Below are 18,870 nucleotides of genomic sequence, written 5' to 3'. Positions count from 1 at the left end.
GAGTACTGCTCTAGCAGGCCCAGGTCTGGGAGTACTGCTCTAGCAGGTCCAGGTCTGGGAGTACTGCTCTAGCAGGTCCAGTTCTGGGAGTACTGCTCTAGCAGGTCCAGGTCCGGGAGTACTGCTCTAGCAGGTCCAGGATCGGGAGTACTGCTGTAGCAGGCCCAGGTCCGGGAGTACTGCTCTAGCAGGTCCAGGTCTGGGAGTACTGCTCTATCAGGTCCAGGTCCGGGAGTACTGCTCTAGCAGGTCCAGGTCCGGGAGTACTGCTCTAGCAGGTCCAGGTCCGGGAGTACTGCTCTAGCAGGTCCAGGTCCGGGAGTACAGCTCTAGCAGGTCCAGGTCTGGGAGTACTGCTCTAGCAGGTCCAGGTCCAGGTCTGTACATTGTTACAACACTGTATATATATTGGTAACGTCTTTATTCTTTTGGAACTTCTGTATGTTTATTTCACTTTTGTATATTATCTACCTCACTTGCTTTGGCAATGTTAACACATTTTTCCGATGCCAATAAAGCCCCTTGAATTGAATTGAATTGAATTGAGAGAGAGAGAGCGAGAGAGAGAGAGCGAGAGAGAGAGCGAGAGAGAGAGAGAGAGAGAGAGATTGAAATTGAATTGAGAGAGAGAGAGAGGATAATCTGTCCATGCTGGGTGAAAGCAGAGTGGAGTGAACATGGTTCTGTGTTGTGCTGACCTGACTCGCCTCCACAGGGATTAAAGATTCCACTCTCTGTCTGCCTGTGTCCAAAATGGCCCTATTCCCTCAATGGTGCACTACTTGTAGAGAGAAAGAGAAAGGAAGAGAGCACGAGAGGGGCTCAAGAGAGAGACGGAGAGAGAGAGGCAGAGAGAGAGGTGGAGAAAGAGAGGCAGAGAGAGACAGAGAGGCGGAGATAGAGAGGCAGAGAAAGAGAGGCAGAGAGAGACAGAGGCGGAGAAAGAGAGGCAGAGAGAGCGGCGGAGAGAGAGAGGCAGATAGAGAGAGGCAGAGAGAGACAGAGAGGCGGAGAGAGAGAGGCGGAGAGAGAGAGGCGGAGAGAGAGAGGCAGAGAGGCAGAGAGAGAGAGAGGCGGAGAGAGAGGCAGAGAGAGACAGAGAGGCGGAGAGAGAGAGGCAGGGAGAGAGAGGCAGAGAGAGAGAAGCGATAGTGTTGATGAAGAATCTATTGAACATAATGCAAAAATACCCATCAAAATCTGTCAGTTTTAACTACACATATCAGGGGTTTGGAATACGTCTCAATCCTGTACCGGCCTTTCACATCTGAGGTGGAAAATAGCAGAGCTACAGCGCTGTTTATCAGACTAGAAGACATCCCAAAAACCGGACTCTTTGCCAAATGTCTAAAACTGTCATCAAGGCAAATGGTGGCTACTTTGAAGAATCTCAAATTAAAATATATTTTGATTTGTTTAACACTTTTTTGGTTACTACATGATTCCATATGTGTTATTTCATAGTTTTGATGTCTTCACTATTATTCTACAATGAATAAAATAGTACAAATAAAGAAAAACCCTGGGATGAGTAGGTGTGTCCAAACATTTGGCTGGTACTGTATTTCCTGAGCTTTCTTATATCTCAGATATAGGACAGACACATTAAAACCTTCTGTTTTGACATGATGAATGTGTTATTTAATGTGTTTCTATAGGCTTTAGTAATAAAGGCTAAATTCAATAATTTATCAAAACATGTTTTACATTATTTTACATTACCTGAAAGAGCCCTTTATTTCCCTTTATTTGCCAAGAACATTAACACAAACCCAGAGTGTGACTTTTAGTGACCAGGTGCTGCCAGCAACAGACAACGCACAGACAGAGTATAGACATGCAGTCAACATAGTCAACAGCATCACACACAATATAAATACAGAAAACAGACAGCTCTGGAGAGTGAAACTGCTGATGTAAAAGGGATTGATAATCAAATTCTGATTGATTCCTTTATTGATAGACAACTGCTTTCAAGAACACACACACGCACACAATATCCACCAAAATGATTTCAGAGAATTAACTCTTTGTGAAGTGCCAGATCATTTTGTTATCATATTAATATTCTATAAACGGTCACAAAAAAATCTAATTCAAGTTAAACAGAATCAACTAGTTAAACACTGCCAGTTATTGAGGAGCAGTTAAACATTAGGACAGGATGTGGTAACATACAACACAGGAAGGACTCCTGGAGGCCAGCAGAACAACAGAGGCGATTCTTATTGTCTCAGTTGATGTCAACAACGTTTTCTCATTCAGAGTATATAGTCAGTTCAGAGTGTCCTCTCCTTGCTCCAGGTGTCCACAACTGGCTTTGAAGTTGTGGTTGATGGAGGCAGATGCAGAGAGTCTGGAGTCCCCAGACAGCTTGGTGACGATGATGAGTTCCCCCCCATGCTCCCCCTTCCCTTCCTCCTCCCCTTCCTGATACTCAACCCCAGCCCCCCCCCTCCTGCTCCACCCATCCCTCCCTCCTCCACCAGTCCTTCCATCAGCGACCCCAGACTCTGTCTGATCCGGATGCAGAAGTTGGGACAGCTGAACGCGTACAGCACTGGGTTTAACACTGGGTTCAGGAAGGCAAAGGTCGTCGCCATTGGCAACCCCACCTCCACCAACACGACCTTGGTCGGCCAGTACTGGGCGGCAACCTCGATGAGGCAGAACACGTGATAGGGCGCCCAGCAGAGGGCGAACGTCGCGATGACTGATGTCACCATTTTGGTGAAGCCACGGGATAGGCCGGGCTCGGTTCGTCTAGAAGACAATTTGATGGAGGTGGAGGTAGGGGTGGAGCCTTTTGGGTTGGGGGTGGAGCTTTTGGTGTTTGTGTTGGGTTTTGACTCTCTGCGTTCCACGTTGGTAACAATCAATGCCCCGGTGAGTCCACTACTGCTGTCCTTCCTCCTCCTCTTCCTCCTCTGGCTCAGACTGATGCCAAAGAGGGCGTAGCTCCCTGCAATCACCACTAGGGGGAGTAGGAACGCCAGGAACGTCTTGGACACGGCGGTCGCCGCCTGCCGTACCCTACAGTCCCTCTCTAGCGTCCCTGGCGACGAGTACAATCCAAAATGGTGGTAGCAGAGCTTCCTTCCGTCCGTCTTCTCCGTCACCGCCCGGAACAGGAAGTAAGGGAAGGTGTTGGCCGCCGCCCACAACCAGCCCAAAGCACACACCTTGGAAGAAGAGAAAGAAGATTAGAAGATGACTTTATTGTCCAGTGCATGGATGTCTCGCAGAAACTTGTCTTCTGCTTTATGCACTTTAGACATAGCTACTATCAAAGTGTCTACAATATTACAACAACGGGCAACACCCTATTGCAGATTAAACACGGAGACACTGTAAACACTCACAGGTCATCATAATACATTATATAATTACATCATCAACGTACGAAAACAGAACTAATGACGTTACAAAACTAATGACGTAACAGAACTAATGACATAACAGAACTAATGATGTAACAGAACTATTGACCTAACAGAACTAATGACTTAACAAAACTAATGACATAACAGAACTAATGACTTAACAAAACTAATGACATAACAGAACTAATGACTTAACAAAACTAATGACATAACAGAACTAATGACTTAACAGAACTAATGACATAACAGAACTAATGACTTAACAGAACTAATGATGGAACAGAACTAATGACGTAACAGAACTATTGACCTAACAGAACTAATGATGGAACAGAACTAATGACGTAACAGAACTAATGACTTAACAGAACTAATGATGGAACAGAACTAATGACGTAACAGAACTATTGACCTAACAGAACTAATGATGGAACAGAACTAATGATGTAACAGAACTAATGACTTAACAGAACTAATGATGGAACAGAACTAATGACGTAACAGAACTAATGACTTAACAGAACTAATGACGTAACAGAACTAATGACCTAACAGAACTAATGATGGAACAGAACTAATGACGTAATAGAACTAATGATGGAACAGAACTAATGATGGAACAGGACTAATGACGTAACAGAACTAATGACGTAACAGAACTAATGATGGAACAGGACTTATGACGTAACAGAACTAATGGCGTAACAAAACAGAATGTAAAACCTTCCAGGCGGCGCTAATGGAGCGGTGGTTCTGGCTCCAGACGGGCCGCGCCACCAGGAGACAGCGGTCCAGAGAAATGGCCGCCAGGAGGAAGGCTGACACAAACATGTTGAGGAAGAAGACTGAGGACTGGGCCGTACACAGCGGACCTAGAGGATAGGATCAACTTTATTGTTCCCGAAGGGAAAACAGTGCTGCTGTATAGTAAACAACAATGGCGTATCTCATGTGGGGCCGAGTGGCGAAGCGGTCTAAGGCGTCACTACAGACCCGGGTTCAATCACGGTTCAATCACAATTGGCCCTGCGTCGTCCGGGTTAGGGGAGGGTTTGGTCGGGGTATGCCGTCATTGTAAATAAGAATTTGTTCTTAACTGACTTGCCTAGTTACATAAAGGTTAAATAAAAAATGTGACACATACACTATTATTTAGCATATCTATCTATACACTACATGATGAAAAGTATGTGGACACCTGCTCATCAAACATCTCATTCCAAAGTCATGGGCATCAATATGGAGTTGGTTCCCTATTTGCTGCTATAACATCCTCCACTCGCACGGGGGCATTGTCATGCTGATACCGCATAGGGCCTTCCCCAAACTTTTGCCACCAAGTCAGAAGCACAGAATTGTCTGGAATGTTATTTTATGCTGTAGCATTAAGATTTCCCTTCACTGGAACTAAGGGGCCTTGCCCGAACCATTAAAAACAACCCCAGACCATTATTCCTCCTCCACCAAACTTTACAGTTTGCACAATGCATTGGGGCAGGTAGTGTTCACCTTGCATCTGCCAAACCCAGATTCGTCCATCAGACTGACAGATGTTGAATCGTGATTCGTCAGGCCAGAGAAAGCGTTTCCACTGCTTCAGAGTCCAATGGCGGCGAGCATTGCACCACTCCATCCGATGCTTGGCATTGCGAATGGTGATCTTAGGCTTGTGTGCGGCTGCTCTGCCATGGAAACGCATTTCATGAAGCTCCTGACGAACTGTTCTTGTGCTGAAGTGGCTTCCAGAGGCGATTTTTATGCGCTACGCGCTTCAGCGGTCCCGTTCTGTGAGTTTGTGTGGCCTACCACTTTGTGGCTGAGCCGTTGTTGCTCCTAGACGTTTCCACTTCACAATAACAGCACTTAGAGTGGATCGGTGCAGCTCTAGCAGGGCAGAAATTTCACACTGACTTGTTGGAAAGGTGGCATCCTATGACGTTGCCACGTTGAGCTCTTCAGTAAGGCCGTTCTAATGCAAATATCTATGGAGATTCCATGGCTGTGTGCTTGATTTTATAAACCTGTCAGCAACGGGTGTGGCTGAAATAACCAAATCCACTCATTTGAAAGGGTGTCCACATACTTTTGTGTATGTAGTGTACATTACCAATACCCATGTTATACATATCTTGTACATACAGTATACATATATATTTAATGCACACTCTGTCAGTGGCTTACTAGTTTAGCTCCTACATTTTTCTGTTAATGTATTTCAATGTACCTATAGACACAACAATGGAGAAGCTGATATCATAAAGCCCCTAGTCATCAGAATGGCAGAATTTGTCAGCCATTTTATCTGGGACCCGCTATTACTAGGACGTCACATAGAAGAATTCACATCTACCCAACGCAGCGGTTAGAAAAGAAAATGCCTGAGCACGGAGTTCCAACCTCTGGATTTGAGCAGAGAAGGAAGTTAGGTTGAATTAGCTATATCCCGGAAAACCGGATGCACCTGGTTATTGGCAACTGCGCTAACGGCGACTGATATATGGTCTATGGGCGTACCTCCCAGCTCCCAGCTGTGAGAGGAGTGCAGGTAGTGTGTAAAGAGAGGGAGGGTCAGCGTAGCCAGGAAGTCTGACAGGGCCAGGTTGAGAACCCAGACAGAGGCCACAGTCCTGTGAAGAAAAAAGAAGGGGATTCACGTTATTCCCAGTGTTACTCCTGTCCCTCCGGACACCACACACACTGTCTAAGCAGAAAACACTACACTGAGACAACCTGTGAACCAGGGTAGAATTGAAAGCAGCCAATTCAGGAAGTAAACAATTCAATAGTATCAAATAATTACGTTCATTTTCAGTAACTTCTCAATAAACTGAAAAGCAGAAACTATTTCTTTCAGATGTTTTTACATTTCTGCATTATTTATTCAAATCACTTCCTGAATTGACTGCCTTCATTTAGAATTGAGCCAAACCCTGCTGTGAACACACGCACACACACACAGCAACCCCCCCCATCAAACACACACAGCACCCCCACCACACACACACAGCACCCCCCCACCACACACACACAGCACCCCCCCACCACACACACACACACAGAAACCCCCCCACCACACACACAGCACCCCCCCATCACACACACACACAGCCCCCCCCACCACACACACAGCACCCCCCCACCACACACACACACACAGAAACCCCCCCACCACACACACAGCACCCCCCCATCACACACACACACAGCCCCCCCCACCACACACACAGCACCCCCCCACCACACACACAGCACCCCCCCACCACACACACACAGCACCCCCCCACCACACACACACAGCACCCCCCCACCACACACACACACAGAAACCCCCCCACAACACACCACCAGCCAACCTACCGGCGGCGCAGGCGGAAGCCGAGCACCCAGAGGACCAGAGCGTTCTCCAGGATACCCAGACAGGAGACCAGCCCGTGGACACACACCACCACCAGGTTGACCCCCGTGTTGTTGTTTACAGAGTGGTCCAGCATGGTCTGGAGGAGAGGACAGACCGCAGAGGAGGAGGAGTTGAACATCCTGGAGGAGAGTGATGAGGAAGTGGAGGAGAGTTGGAAGTCTTGGCTCTGGAGGGAAAGAGAGAGGGAGGGAGAGATGAATGGGTTGTGTTTATGCTGTTGTAGAAAGGGCAGACCAGAGAGGAGGAGGAGTTAGACATTATGGCTCTGGAGAGAGCGAGAGAGAGGGGAGGGGAGGGGAGAGAGAGAGAGAGAGGGAGGAGAGAGAGGGGAGAGAGAGGGAGGAGAGAGAGGGGAGAGAGAGACAGAGAGACACAGATAAGAACAAAGAGAGAGTGACAGAAAGAGAGAAATAGTGAGGGAGAGAGAGTGACAGAGAGGGGTGGGAAGAATTAGATGAGTGACATGTAATGTCATTGTGACATCTGGTGACATTAACCATGAGTCTGTTCCATGTACAGGCAGACAGACAGGTACCATACAGTACTGTGTGGGCAGAAATCCACTACTGGGACTATATTTTTTCCATTATATGAAATAATCCAATTATGGCTTGTAAATAGGGTACTCATGACTCATGACATTAACTGTGATTACACTCATCTACAGTATTAACAACTTTAAGATCCTCATCATTGATGTGGGGTGGACCAAGTCTTTTCCTGTTTATGTGTTTTGGAACCCTTATTATGCTGCTTGCAAAACCTTACTGGGAAGAATACTGTACTAAACAATGGCAAGTATTGTAGTCCTTCATGGGAATGACTGTGCCAACTGATTGCTCACACCTGTTACTGTTACTGCAAGTTTGGATGGCTGTTTCTTAAGCTTACTGTATGTTTTACATCCGAAACAGTTTTCGCGTATATTCTGATAACATTTTGTGATGTTTTTGTTGGTATTGGTCTTCGGCTGTTCGTGCACATGCATTTTTTTCGTTAGGGTTAGGAAACTGAAGTCATTGGTGATTGGTCAGAAGTACTACTCCTAGTAGGAGTGGGGGAACATAAAGTGTTACCTAGATGTAAAATTAGGCAACTAAGACCTTTTCGGCTAAAACGTCAAAATTAATGACAGATTTCTTGATTTAGCTTAGATTAATTTTGAGGAAGTGTTTCTGACTATGCTGTTTCTGGCTATTTCTGGCTATGCTGTTCTGGCTCAAGAGGGACAAACAACAGTAATATTTCTGCTTTTTTCAAATTTTACAAGCGAAGGTCTTCAGGGAGTATGAGACAGCCGCTTCGCCTAGCCAAGTTCTGCTAGAAGAAAACCAAACATATGTATGTGGACGCCTTCAGTCCTACTGGAATATATTTGGGGTTTAATCATGTGGATTATTTATTTTGGACAACTGTATACTGACTGACCAGAACTGGTGACATCCACACTTTTACAAATTATTTGCTGCTGGAATCATTGGAATTTCTGTCTTGATGGATTTTGAACAGAATTGAATGTAACATTTTAATTCATTGGAAGACAGACATTGTTGCCTAATTGCACCAGTGAGTCGATTTAATTTAGTGAGTCAGTGACACAGACACAGTCATGCACATCTGCACGTCCGCACGCTCAGAGACACCCATAGTCAGAGAAGAAGACAGAGAGGAGCATGATCACACTTTGCTCTCGAGAACCCATGGCACTAACGAGGCATTCTGCCTTATCCCAAGGGTTGTCAGCTGTGAGCTCTCCTTATCGGTTTGAACTATAGAAACGTCCGTAATCATTGGTTGCGATACAGTTTTAACTATAGAAACGTCATTGGTTGCGATACGGTTTTAACTATAGAAACGTCCATAATCATTGGTTGCGATACGGTTTTCGAAACATATGAAACTCATGTTCCATATCAGCAATAAATAATCCTTCAAATAAGGAAGAGACACTGAACGTTACAGGTTAGCACAGATAGTAGGTTAGCACAGATCCATACAGCTGTGTGCCACCAGCCGGCCGACTACACTTCCTCAACACTTCCTCTACACTTCCTCTCCAGTTAGCTTACACACAGGTTTTCGAGCTAGAGGGCTAATTAACACAGGTGGTCGTCTGTCTTCCATCTGTCTTTCTGTAAACCAGCACTGTAACGTGGCGATGTGGCTGTGTGGGAACACTAACCGTAACCCTGTGAAGTTTTTTTCCCTTTTTTTCTCCCGCTGATATGAAAGATATTATACGTTCCTTATGTTTCCAAAACCATACCGCAAGCTATGCGTTTTAATGTTCAGAACGAGCATCAGGGCTCTTAATTAACAAAACTACCCCGGACAGAAGATACCTTCATGAATAGACGCTAAAGGTAGTTAAACTTGTGTCTATGAATGACTGTGATTGATAGACATAAGGTGGTGGTGGTGGTGGTCAGTGGAGTGGTCCTACGCTATGATAGATAGATGGTGGTGGTGGTGGTCAGTGCAGTGGTCCTACACTATGATAGATAAATGGTGGTAGTGGTCAGTGGAGTGGTCCTACACTATGATAGATAAATGGTGGTGGTGGTCAGTGGAGTGGTCCTACACTATGATAGATAAATGGTGGTAGTGGTCAGTGGAGTGGTCCTACACTATGATAGATAAATGGTGGTGGTGGTCAGTGGAGTGGTCCTACACTATGATAGATAAATGGTGGTGGTGGTAAGTGGAGTGGTCCTACACTATGATAGATAGATGGTGGTGGTGGTGGTCAGTGCAGTGGTCCTACACTATGATAGATAAATGGTGGTGGTGGTCAGTGGAGTGGTCCTACACTATGATAGATAGATGGTGGTGGTGGTCAGTGGAGTGGTCCTACACTATGATAGATAGATGGTGGTGGTGGTCAGTGGAGTGGTCCTACACTATGATAGATAGATGGTGGTGGTGATTGGAGTGGTCCTACACTATGATAGATAGATGGTGGTAGTGGTCAGTGGAGTGGTCCTACACTATGATAGATAAATGGTGGGGTGGTGGTCAGTGCAGTGGTCCTACACTATGATAGATAGATGGTGGTGGTGGTCAGTGCAGTGGTCCTACACTATGATAGATAAATGGTGGTGGTGGTCAGTGGAGTGGTCCTACACTATGATAGATAGATGGTGGTGGTGGTCAGTGCAGTGGTCCTACACTATGATAGATAGATGGTGGTGGTGGTCAGTGGAGTGGTCCTACACTATGATAGATAGATGGTGGTGGTGGTCAGTGGAGTGGTCCTACACTATGATAGATAGATGGTGGTGGTGATTGGAGTGGTCCTACACTATGATAGATAGATGGTGGTGGTGATTGGAGTGGTCCTACACTATGATAGATAGATGGTGGTGGTGATTGGAGGGGTCCTACACTATGATAGATAGATGGTGGTGGTGGTGGTCAGTGGAGTGGTCCTACACTATGATAGATAGATGGTGGTGGTGATTGGAGTGGTCCTACACTATGATAGATAGATGGTGGTGGTGATTGGAGTGGTTCTACACTATGATAGATAGATGGTGGTGGTCAGTGGAGTGGTTCTACACTATGATAGATAGATGGTGGTAGTGGTCAGTGGAGTGGTCCTACACTATGATAGATAGATGGTGGTGGTGGTCAGTGGAGTGGTCCTACACTATGATAGATAGATGGTGGTGGTGATTGGAGTGGTCCTACACTATGATAGATAAATGGTGGTGGTGGTCAGTGGAGTGGTCCTACACTATGATAGATAGATGGTGGTGGTGGTCAGTGGAGTGGTCCTACACTATGATAGATAGATGGTGGTGGTGATTGGAGTGGTTCTACACTATGATAGATAGATAGATGGTGGTGGTGATTGGAGTGGTTCTACACTATGATAGATAGATGGTGGTGGTGATTGGAGTGGTCCTACACTATCACAATTGAATTTCCAAGGGGAAATCAACAAAATCCATGATCTCACAATACTTTTGGACAGATGTTTTTTTTTTTTTATGCTCCGGAGTTTAGATTTTAGTGGCACCCAGAGACCTAACAGCTAGGGAGAGTTAACAGCACATGTTTCATTTGCTGTGGGCATTACTGTCAGTCCTCAAAGATGAAATTACTCTACTGTTTGAGATTGTTTGACATTCTCGTCATGTTTTCTCATCAAAGTAAAAACAAAACACCCACAGTCAGTGGATGATCTGATCTCTGTTAAAACATTTGTTTTATTCTGTCTTTGAAAACATTTTATTTTGTCTCATAAACTTTGAGACGAATTGATTATATTTACACATCTCACACTCTCTATTCTACCGATCCTAAAGCCATTCATTGAGGTTGGCTGTGTGGTGGGACGGAGGTAGAGGTGCGCGCACCCCTTTTGGTCCCCGGGACCAGGTTTGAGAAACACTGCCTTTGTACAATGTAAAAATGTCCATGACCTTGAGTGTCCATGACCCATCTAACTGTCTGCAACTGTACCAAGTAACCTGAATATGTAAATCATGACCCATCTAACTGTCTGCAACTGTACCAAGTAACCTGAATATGTAAATCATGACCCATCTAACTGTCTGCAACTGTACCAAGTAACCTGAATATGTAAATCATGACCCATCTAACTGTCTGCAACTGTACCAAGTCACCTGAATATGTAAATCATGTAATAACCTGAAACATGAAACATGCAAACTGGAAAAAGACCTACTCAGACAAAGAAATGAACAGCAGTGTGACAGTAAAAGGTGATTCAAGTATTTTTCTTACTCTGTATCTCTCGGGCTATGACGTGACTTCTTACTGTTGGCTACCGAGGAAGCAGGGAAGGAGTGTGTGACATGTTTTGACATGTTGTCACAGTGGGGAAAACCAAATATTTTCAAAAACTCCTTAAAAAGGGATGTTTTGACAGAGATCAGATCATCCACTGACTGTGGGTGTTTTGTATCTACTTTAATGAGAAAACGTGATGAAAATGTAAAACAATCTCAAACAGTAGAGTCATTTCATCTTTGAGTACTTACAGTAATGCCCACTGCAAATGAAACATGTGCTGTTAACTCTCCCCAGCTGTTAGGTCTCTGTTTACTCTGATGATGTAGAAGTAGAGAAAACATGAGGAGTGTGTGAATATGAATCCCACCCCTCTACTATATATAGCCTCTTACTACTGTTGAAGCGCCACTTCCCGTCTTTATATCCTCCTCATGTTTTCTCTAGCACTTCATTCGGAGTAGAATATCAGTGGATGATCTGATCTCTGTCAAAACATTTGGTTTTCCCTCCTGTGGCAACAACATGTCAGAACTTGCTGCTGTAGTATATCCCCTAGCTGCGTACCAGACCAGGTATGACTGAGCACTTGTGCAATTCTGACAGACAGAGCGTGTTAAAAACACACAGGCATGCCAAAGCCAAAGTCAGGGGGTGAAAGCCAGTGGTTTAAAGATACCATTTAATGTTTAAATCAGACTATGAAATCAACATAACAACAGTAGAACCGTGTCATGGCAAGTTCATTTGGGGTGAGGTGGGGATGGGATGGGGGGGTGCGCACGCGGTTAGAGGTTAGATGTCAGCCAATCAGCATTGAAGGCAGCGTATATATATAAAAAATCTCACTTAGATTAAAACATATAAACATTAATTCTGTCACACAAGTCTTTCATCTCTCTCACCCCCCAGACTAAATACAGGTTAGTATGCCATGCCTGTACATGAACAGCTAGACATCCTGGTTAGTTGACTTAAATAAATCCACCCACTCTGCAGCAACATGACATCACCCCTCTGGAACAACAACAACATCACCACTCTGGAACAACATGACATCACCACTCTGGAACAAAATGACATCACCACTCTGGAACAACATCACATCACCCCTCTGGAACAACAACAACATCACCACTCTGGAACAACATGACATCACCCCTCTGGAACAACAACAACATCACCACTCTGGAACAACATGACATCACCACTCTGGAACAAAATGACATCACCACTCTGGAACAACATCACATCACCACTCTGGAACAACATGACATCACCCCTGTGTAACAACATGACATCACCACTCTGGAACAACATCACATCACTACTCTGGAACAACATCACATCACCACTCTGGAACAACATGACATCACCGCTCTGGAACAATATGACATCACCACTCTGGAACAACATGAGATCCCCACTCTGGAACAACATGACATCACCACTCTGGAACAACATGAGATCCCCACTCTGGAACAACATCACATCACCACTCTGGAACAATATGACATCACCACTCTGGAACAACATCACATCACCACTCTGGAACAACATGAGATCACCACTCTGGAACAACATGACATCACCACTCTGGAACAACATCACATCACCACTCTGGAACAATATGACATCACCACTCTGGAACAACATGAGATCACCACTCTGGAACAACATCACATCACCACTCTGGAACAACATGACATCACCACTATGGAACAACATGACATCACTACTCTGGAACAATATGACATCACCACTGGAACAACATCACATCACCACTCTGGAACAACATCACATCACCACTCTGGAACAACATGACATCACCACTCTGGAACAACATCATCACTCTGGAACAACATCACATCACCACTCTGGAACAACATGACATCACCACTCTGGAACAACATGAGATCACCACTCTGGAACAATATCCCATCAGCAATCTGGAACAACATGACATCACCACTCTGGAACAACATGACATCACCACTCTGGAACAACATCACATCACTACTCTGGAACAATATGACATCACCACTGGAACAACATCACATCACCACTCTGGAACATCATCACATCACCACTCTGGAACAACATCACATCACCACTCTGGAACAACATCACATCACTACTCTGGAACAACATGGACACCACTCGGAACAACCCATCAGCATCTGGAACAACAGAGGACGATCACCATTCTGGAACAACATGACATCACCACTCTGGAACAACATGACATCACCACTCTGGAACATCATGACATCACCACTCTGAAACAACATGACATCACCACTCTGAAACAACATGACATCACCACTCTGGAACAACATGACATCACCACTCTGGAACAACATGACATCACCACTCTGGAACATCATCACATCACCACTCTGGAACAACATGACATCACCACTCTGAAACAACATGACATCACCACTCTGGAACAACATGACATCACCACTCTGGAACAACATGACATCACCACTTTGGAACAACATGACATCACCACTCTGGAACAACATGACATCACCACTCTGGAACAACATCACATCACCACTCTGGAACAACATGAGATCACCACTCTGGAACAACATGACATCACCACTCTGGAACAACATCACATCACCACTCTGGAACAATATGACATCACCACTCTGGAACAACATGAGATCACCACTCTGGAACAACATCACATCACCACTCTGGAACAACATGACATCACCACTATGGAACAACATGACATCACTACTCTGGAACAATATGACATCACCACTGGAACAACATCACATCACCACTCTGGAACAACATCACATCACCACTCTGGAACAACATGACATCACCACTCTGGAACAACATCATCACTCTGGAACAACATCACATCACCACTCTGGAACAACATGACATCACCACTCTGGAACAACATGAGATCACCACTCTGGAACAATATCCCATCAGCAATCTGGAACAACATGACATCACCACTCTGGAACAACATGACATCACCACTCTGGAACAACATCACATCACTACTCTGGAACAATATGACATCACCACTGGAACAACATCACATCACCACTCTGGAACATCATCACATCACCACTCTGGAACAACATCACATCACCACTCTGGAACAACATCACATCACTACTCTGGAACAACATGAGATCACCACTCTGGAACAATATCCCATCACCATTCTGGAACAACATGACATCACCACTCTGGAACAACATGACATCACCACTCTGGAACATCATGACATCACCACTCTGAAACAACATGACATCACCACTCTGAAACAACATGACATCACCACTCTGAAACAACATGACATCACCACTCTGGAACAACATGACATCACCACTCTGGAACATCATCACATCACCACTCTGGAACAACATGACATCACCACTCTGAAACAACATCACATCACCACTCTGAAACAACATGACATCACCACTCTGGAACAACATGACATCACCACTCTGGAACAACATGACATCACCACTCTGGAACAACATGACATCACCACTTTGGAACAACATGACATCACCACTCTGGAACAACATCACATCACCACTCTGGAACAACATCACATCACCACTCTGAAACAACATCACATCACCACTCTGAAACAACATGACATCACCACTCGGGAGTAACATCCCATCATCCACACTTCTCCTAACCTGGCAGCAGTGTTGGAGAAGCTACTCTGAAAGTATAGTTTTACAAAGCTACCAATTTATTCACACTGGAAGAGGTTAAGCTACACTAAAGCTACCCTTAAAAAAATGTATACTGAACAAAAATATAAATGCAACATGAAACAATTTTAACAATTTTAATGAGTTGCAGTTCATATAAGGAAATCAGTCAATTGAAATAAATTCATTATGCCCTAATCTATAGATTTCGTGACTGGGCAGGGGAGCCAGACCCAGCCAACCAGAATGAGTTTCTCCCCACAAAAGGGCTTTATAACAGACAGAAATACTTCTCAGTTTCATCAGCTGTCCGGGTGGCTGGTCTCAGACAATCCAGCAGGTGACGAAGCCGGATGTGGAGGTCCTAGGCTGGCGTGGTTACATGTGGTCTGCGGTTGTGAGGTCGGTTGGACGTACTCCCAAATTCTCTAAAACAACATTGTTGCCAGGGAATTGAATGTTCATTTCTCTACCATAGGCCACTTTTTATTTATCACTTATTTTACCAGGTAAGTTGACTGAGAACACATTCTCATTTACAGCAACAACCTGGGGAATAGTTACAGGGGAGAGGGATGAATGAGCCAGTCATAAGCTGGGGGTGATAAGGTGACAGTATGAGGGCCACATTGGGAATTTAGCCAGGAGACCAGGATTAACACCCCTACTCTTACAATCAGTGCAATGGGATCTTTAGTGACCACAGAGAGTCAGGAAACCCATTTAAAGTCCCATTCAAAAGACAGCACCCTGCAATGTCCCCAATCACTGCCCTGGGGCATTGGAATATTAATTTTAGAACTGAGAAAAGGGTGGCTCCTACCAGCCCACCAACACCACTTCCAGCAGCATCTTTTCTCCCATCCAGGGACTGACCAGGACCAACCCTGCTTAGATTCAGAGGAATGCCAGCAGTGGGATGCAGGGTGGTATGTTGCTGGCTACCAATGCCCCCCAAGGTGCACCTGTGTAACGATCATGCTGTTGAATCAGCTTCTTGATATGCTACATCTGTCAGGTGGATAGGTGATCTTGATAAAAGAGATATGCTCACTAACAGGGACGTAAGCTTTTTTGTTCATTTGGAAAATTTCTGGTATCTTCTATTCAGCTCATGAAACATGGGACCAACACTTTACATGTTGCGTTTATATTTTTTGTTCAGTATAGTTTACTTAACTTAATTAAGTTACACTGAAAAAGTAGTTCACTACATCCAAAATACTCAGCGAAAGATTATCATATGTAAATCTGAAATGTCATACTATACAAATTGTAAGAACAGAACCCTTTGAGGTCATCTGTTAACAGAACATGTCATTTAGCCTAAATAACTAAAAAAAAACAATGATTCGAGTGAGAATTTGCCAGGTCTGAAAGGAAATTCTTGCCTACTTCACCCATAAAGCAATTAACTACTAAAAACACTAACTAGATTTTAATTTACTATTTTAACTACCACCAAGCTACTGCAAAATGTACACTGCCTGGCATCCCTAATGAACTTCAGATGACGGAATACAGCACTGTACATGGTGTAGTGAGATTACAGGTTTGTGAGTTTGATTCCCATGGCCACCCACACGTACGCCTTGGATAAAAGCGTCTGCTAAATGGCAGATATTATTGCATCATGTAATAGTTATTACATAACATCATGGTTCTCATTACAATAGGGTTATATTCAGTAGTTTATCAACCAGTTCATAGAAGAGCAGCCGGGTGTCTAATGGGCCAGGGTGGAAATGCTACCAGATTTATATTACATCTTTGTGTTTTCTATATCTACAGTTTGTTTAAATGTTGTTCGAAATATTAGAATGAAAGTGGTACAATTCAGATTAATACTTGCTTATTAACAACACATTAACACTGCTCTCCATAATACTGCTCTCTGGCAACTAACTACTGTTGATACTGAGACCTGGAATAATAACTAGTGTAGTCATACTAACTACTGTTGCTACTGAGACCTGGAATAATAACTAGAGTAGTCATACTAACTACTGTTGATACTGAGACCTGGAATAATAACTAGAGTAGTCATACTAACTACTGTTGATACTGAGACCTGGAATAATAACTAGAGTAGTCATACTAACTACTGTTGATACTGAGACCTGGAATAATAACTAGTGTAGTCATACTAACTACTGTTGATACTGAGACCTGGAATAATAACTAGTGTAGTCATACTAACTACTGTTGATACTGAGACCTGGAATAATAACTAGTGTAGTCATACTAACTACTGTTGATACTGAGACCTGGAATAATAACTAGAGTAGTCATACTAACTACTGTTGATACTGAGACCTGGAATAATAACTCGAGTAGTCATACTAACTACTGTTGATACTGAGACCTGGAATAATAACTAGAGTAGTCATACTAACTACTGTTGATACTGAGACCTGGAATAATAACTAGTGTAGTCATACTAACTACTGTTTATACTGAGACCTGGAATAATAACAAGAGTAGTCATACTAACTACTGTTGATACTGAGACCTGGAATAATAACTAGTGTAGTCATACTAACTACTGTTGATACTGAGACCTGGAATAATAACTAGTGTAGTCATACTAACTACTGTTGATACTGAGACCTGGAATAATAACTAGTGTAGTCATACTAACTACTGTTGATACTGAGACCTGGAATAATAACTAGAGTAGTCTCTGTAAATGTAGCTACTGATGATGAGTTATCTCTGGTTACACTCACCAAGTAAACTGTAGTATTCTCAGTTGTAGGAGTGTTGTGTTCTTTCAGTCATTCCAGTATTCAGGTGGTTTGATTAAAGTCGTCCCCCTCCTCAGTGCATGGTGATCCTGCCCGCTCTGTCACAGACATCTATGGTTCCTGCACTGTCTCTTTCTACACCTCTGTCTCTTTCTACTCCTCTGTCTCTTTCTACTCCTCTGTCTCTTTCTACTCCTCTGTCTCTTTCTACTCCTCTGTCTCTTTCTACACCTCTGTCTCTTTCTACACCTCTGTCTCTTTCTACTCCTCTGTCTCTTTCTACACCTCTGTCTCTTTCTACACCTCTGTCTCTTTCTACTCCTCTGTCTCTTTCTACTCCTCTGTCTCTTTCTACTCCTCTGTCTCTTTCTACACCTCTGTCTCTTTCTACTCCTCTGTCTCTTTCTACTCCTCTGTCTCTTTCTACACCTCTGTCTCTTTCTACACCTCTGTCTCTTTCTACACCTCTGTCTCTTTCTACTCCTCTGTCTCTTTCTACTCCTCTGTCTCTTTCTACTCCTCTGTCTCTTTCTACTCCTCTGTCTCTTTCTACACCTCTGTCTCTTTCTACTCCTCTGTCTCTTTCTACACCTCTGTCTCTTTCTACTCCTCTGTCTCTTTCTACACCTCTGTCTCTTTCTACACCTCTGTCTCTTTCTACTCCTCTGTCTCTTTCTACTCCTCTGTCTCTTTCTACTCCTCTGTCTCTTTCTACTCCTCTGTCTCTTTCTACTCCTGTCTCTTTCTACACCTCTGTCTCTTTCTACACCTGTCTCTTTCTACTCCTCTGTCTCTTTCTCTTACCCCGTTTCACACAGACACTCACTCATTATCTCAGCGCTCGTCAC

At 44.1% G+C, this 18,870-nt stretch overlaps 1 protein-coding gene across 1 annotated transcript; it reads right to left on the bottom strand.

Moving 5' to 3' along the window:
* Positions 1-1,938: 1,938 nt before the first annotated feature.
* On the bottom strand, positions 1,939-18,813 carry LOC106610507 (prostaglandin D2 receptor 2). The gene is made up of 5 exons (XM_045722988.2): positions 18,005-18,813; positions 6,741-6,967; positions 5,898-6,010; positions 4,107-4,255; positions 1,939-3,182 (listed from the first exon to the last, which is right to left on the bottom strand). The coding sequence occupies exons 2-5, from the start codon at positions 6,917-6,919 to the stop codon at positions 2,280-2,282; spliced, it is 1,344 nt and encodes a 447-aa protein (XP_045578944.2). The 5' UTR covers positions 6,920-6,967; positions 18,005-18,813; the 3' UTR covers positions 1,939-2,279.
* Positions 18,814-18,870: the final 57 nt, after the last annotated feature.

Source organism: Salmo salar, chromosome 08 (assembly GCF_965601325.2).
Source record: "Salmo salar chromosome 08, fSalSal1, whole genome shotgun sequence".
Classification (NCBI taxonomy): Eukaryota; Metazoa; Chordata; class Actinopteri; order Salmoniformes; family Salmonidae; genus Salmo; species Salmo salar.
The sequence above is the reverse complement of the archived record's forward strand: the minus strand, read 5'-3'. Positions and strand labels throughout refer to the sequence as shown.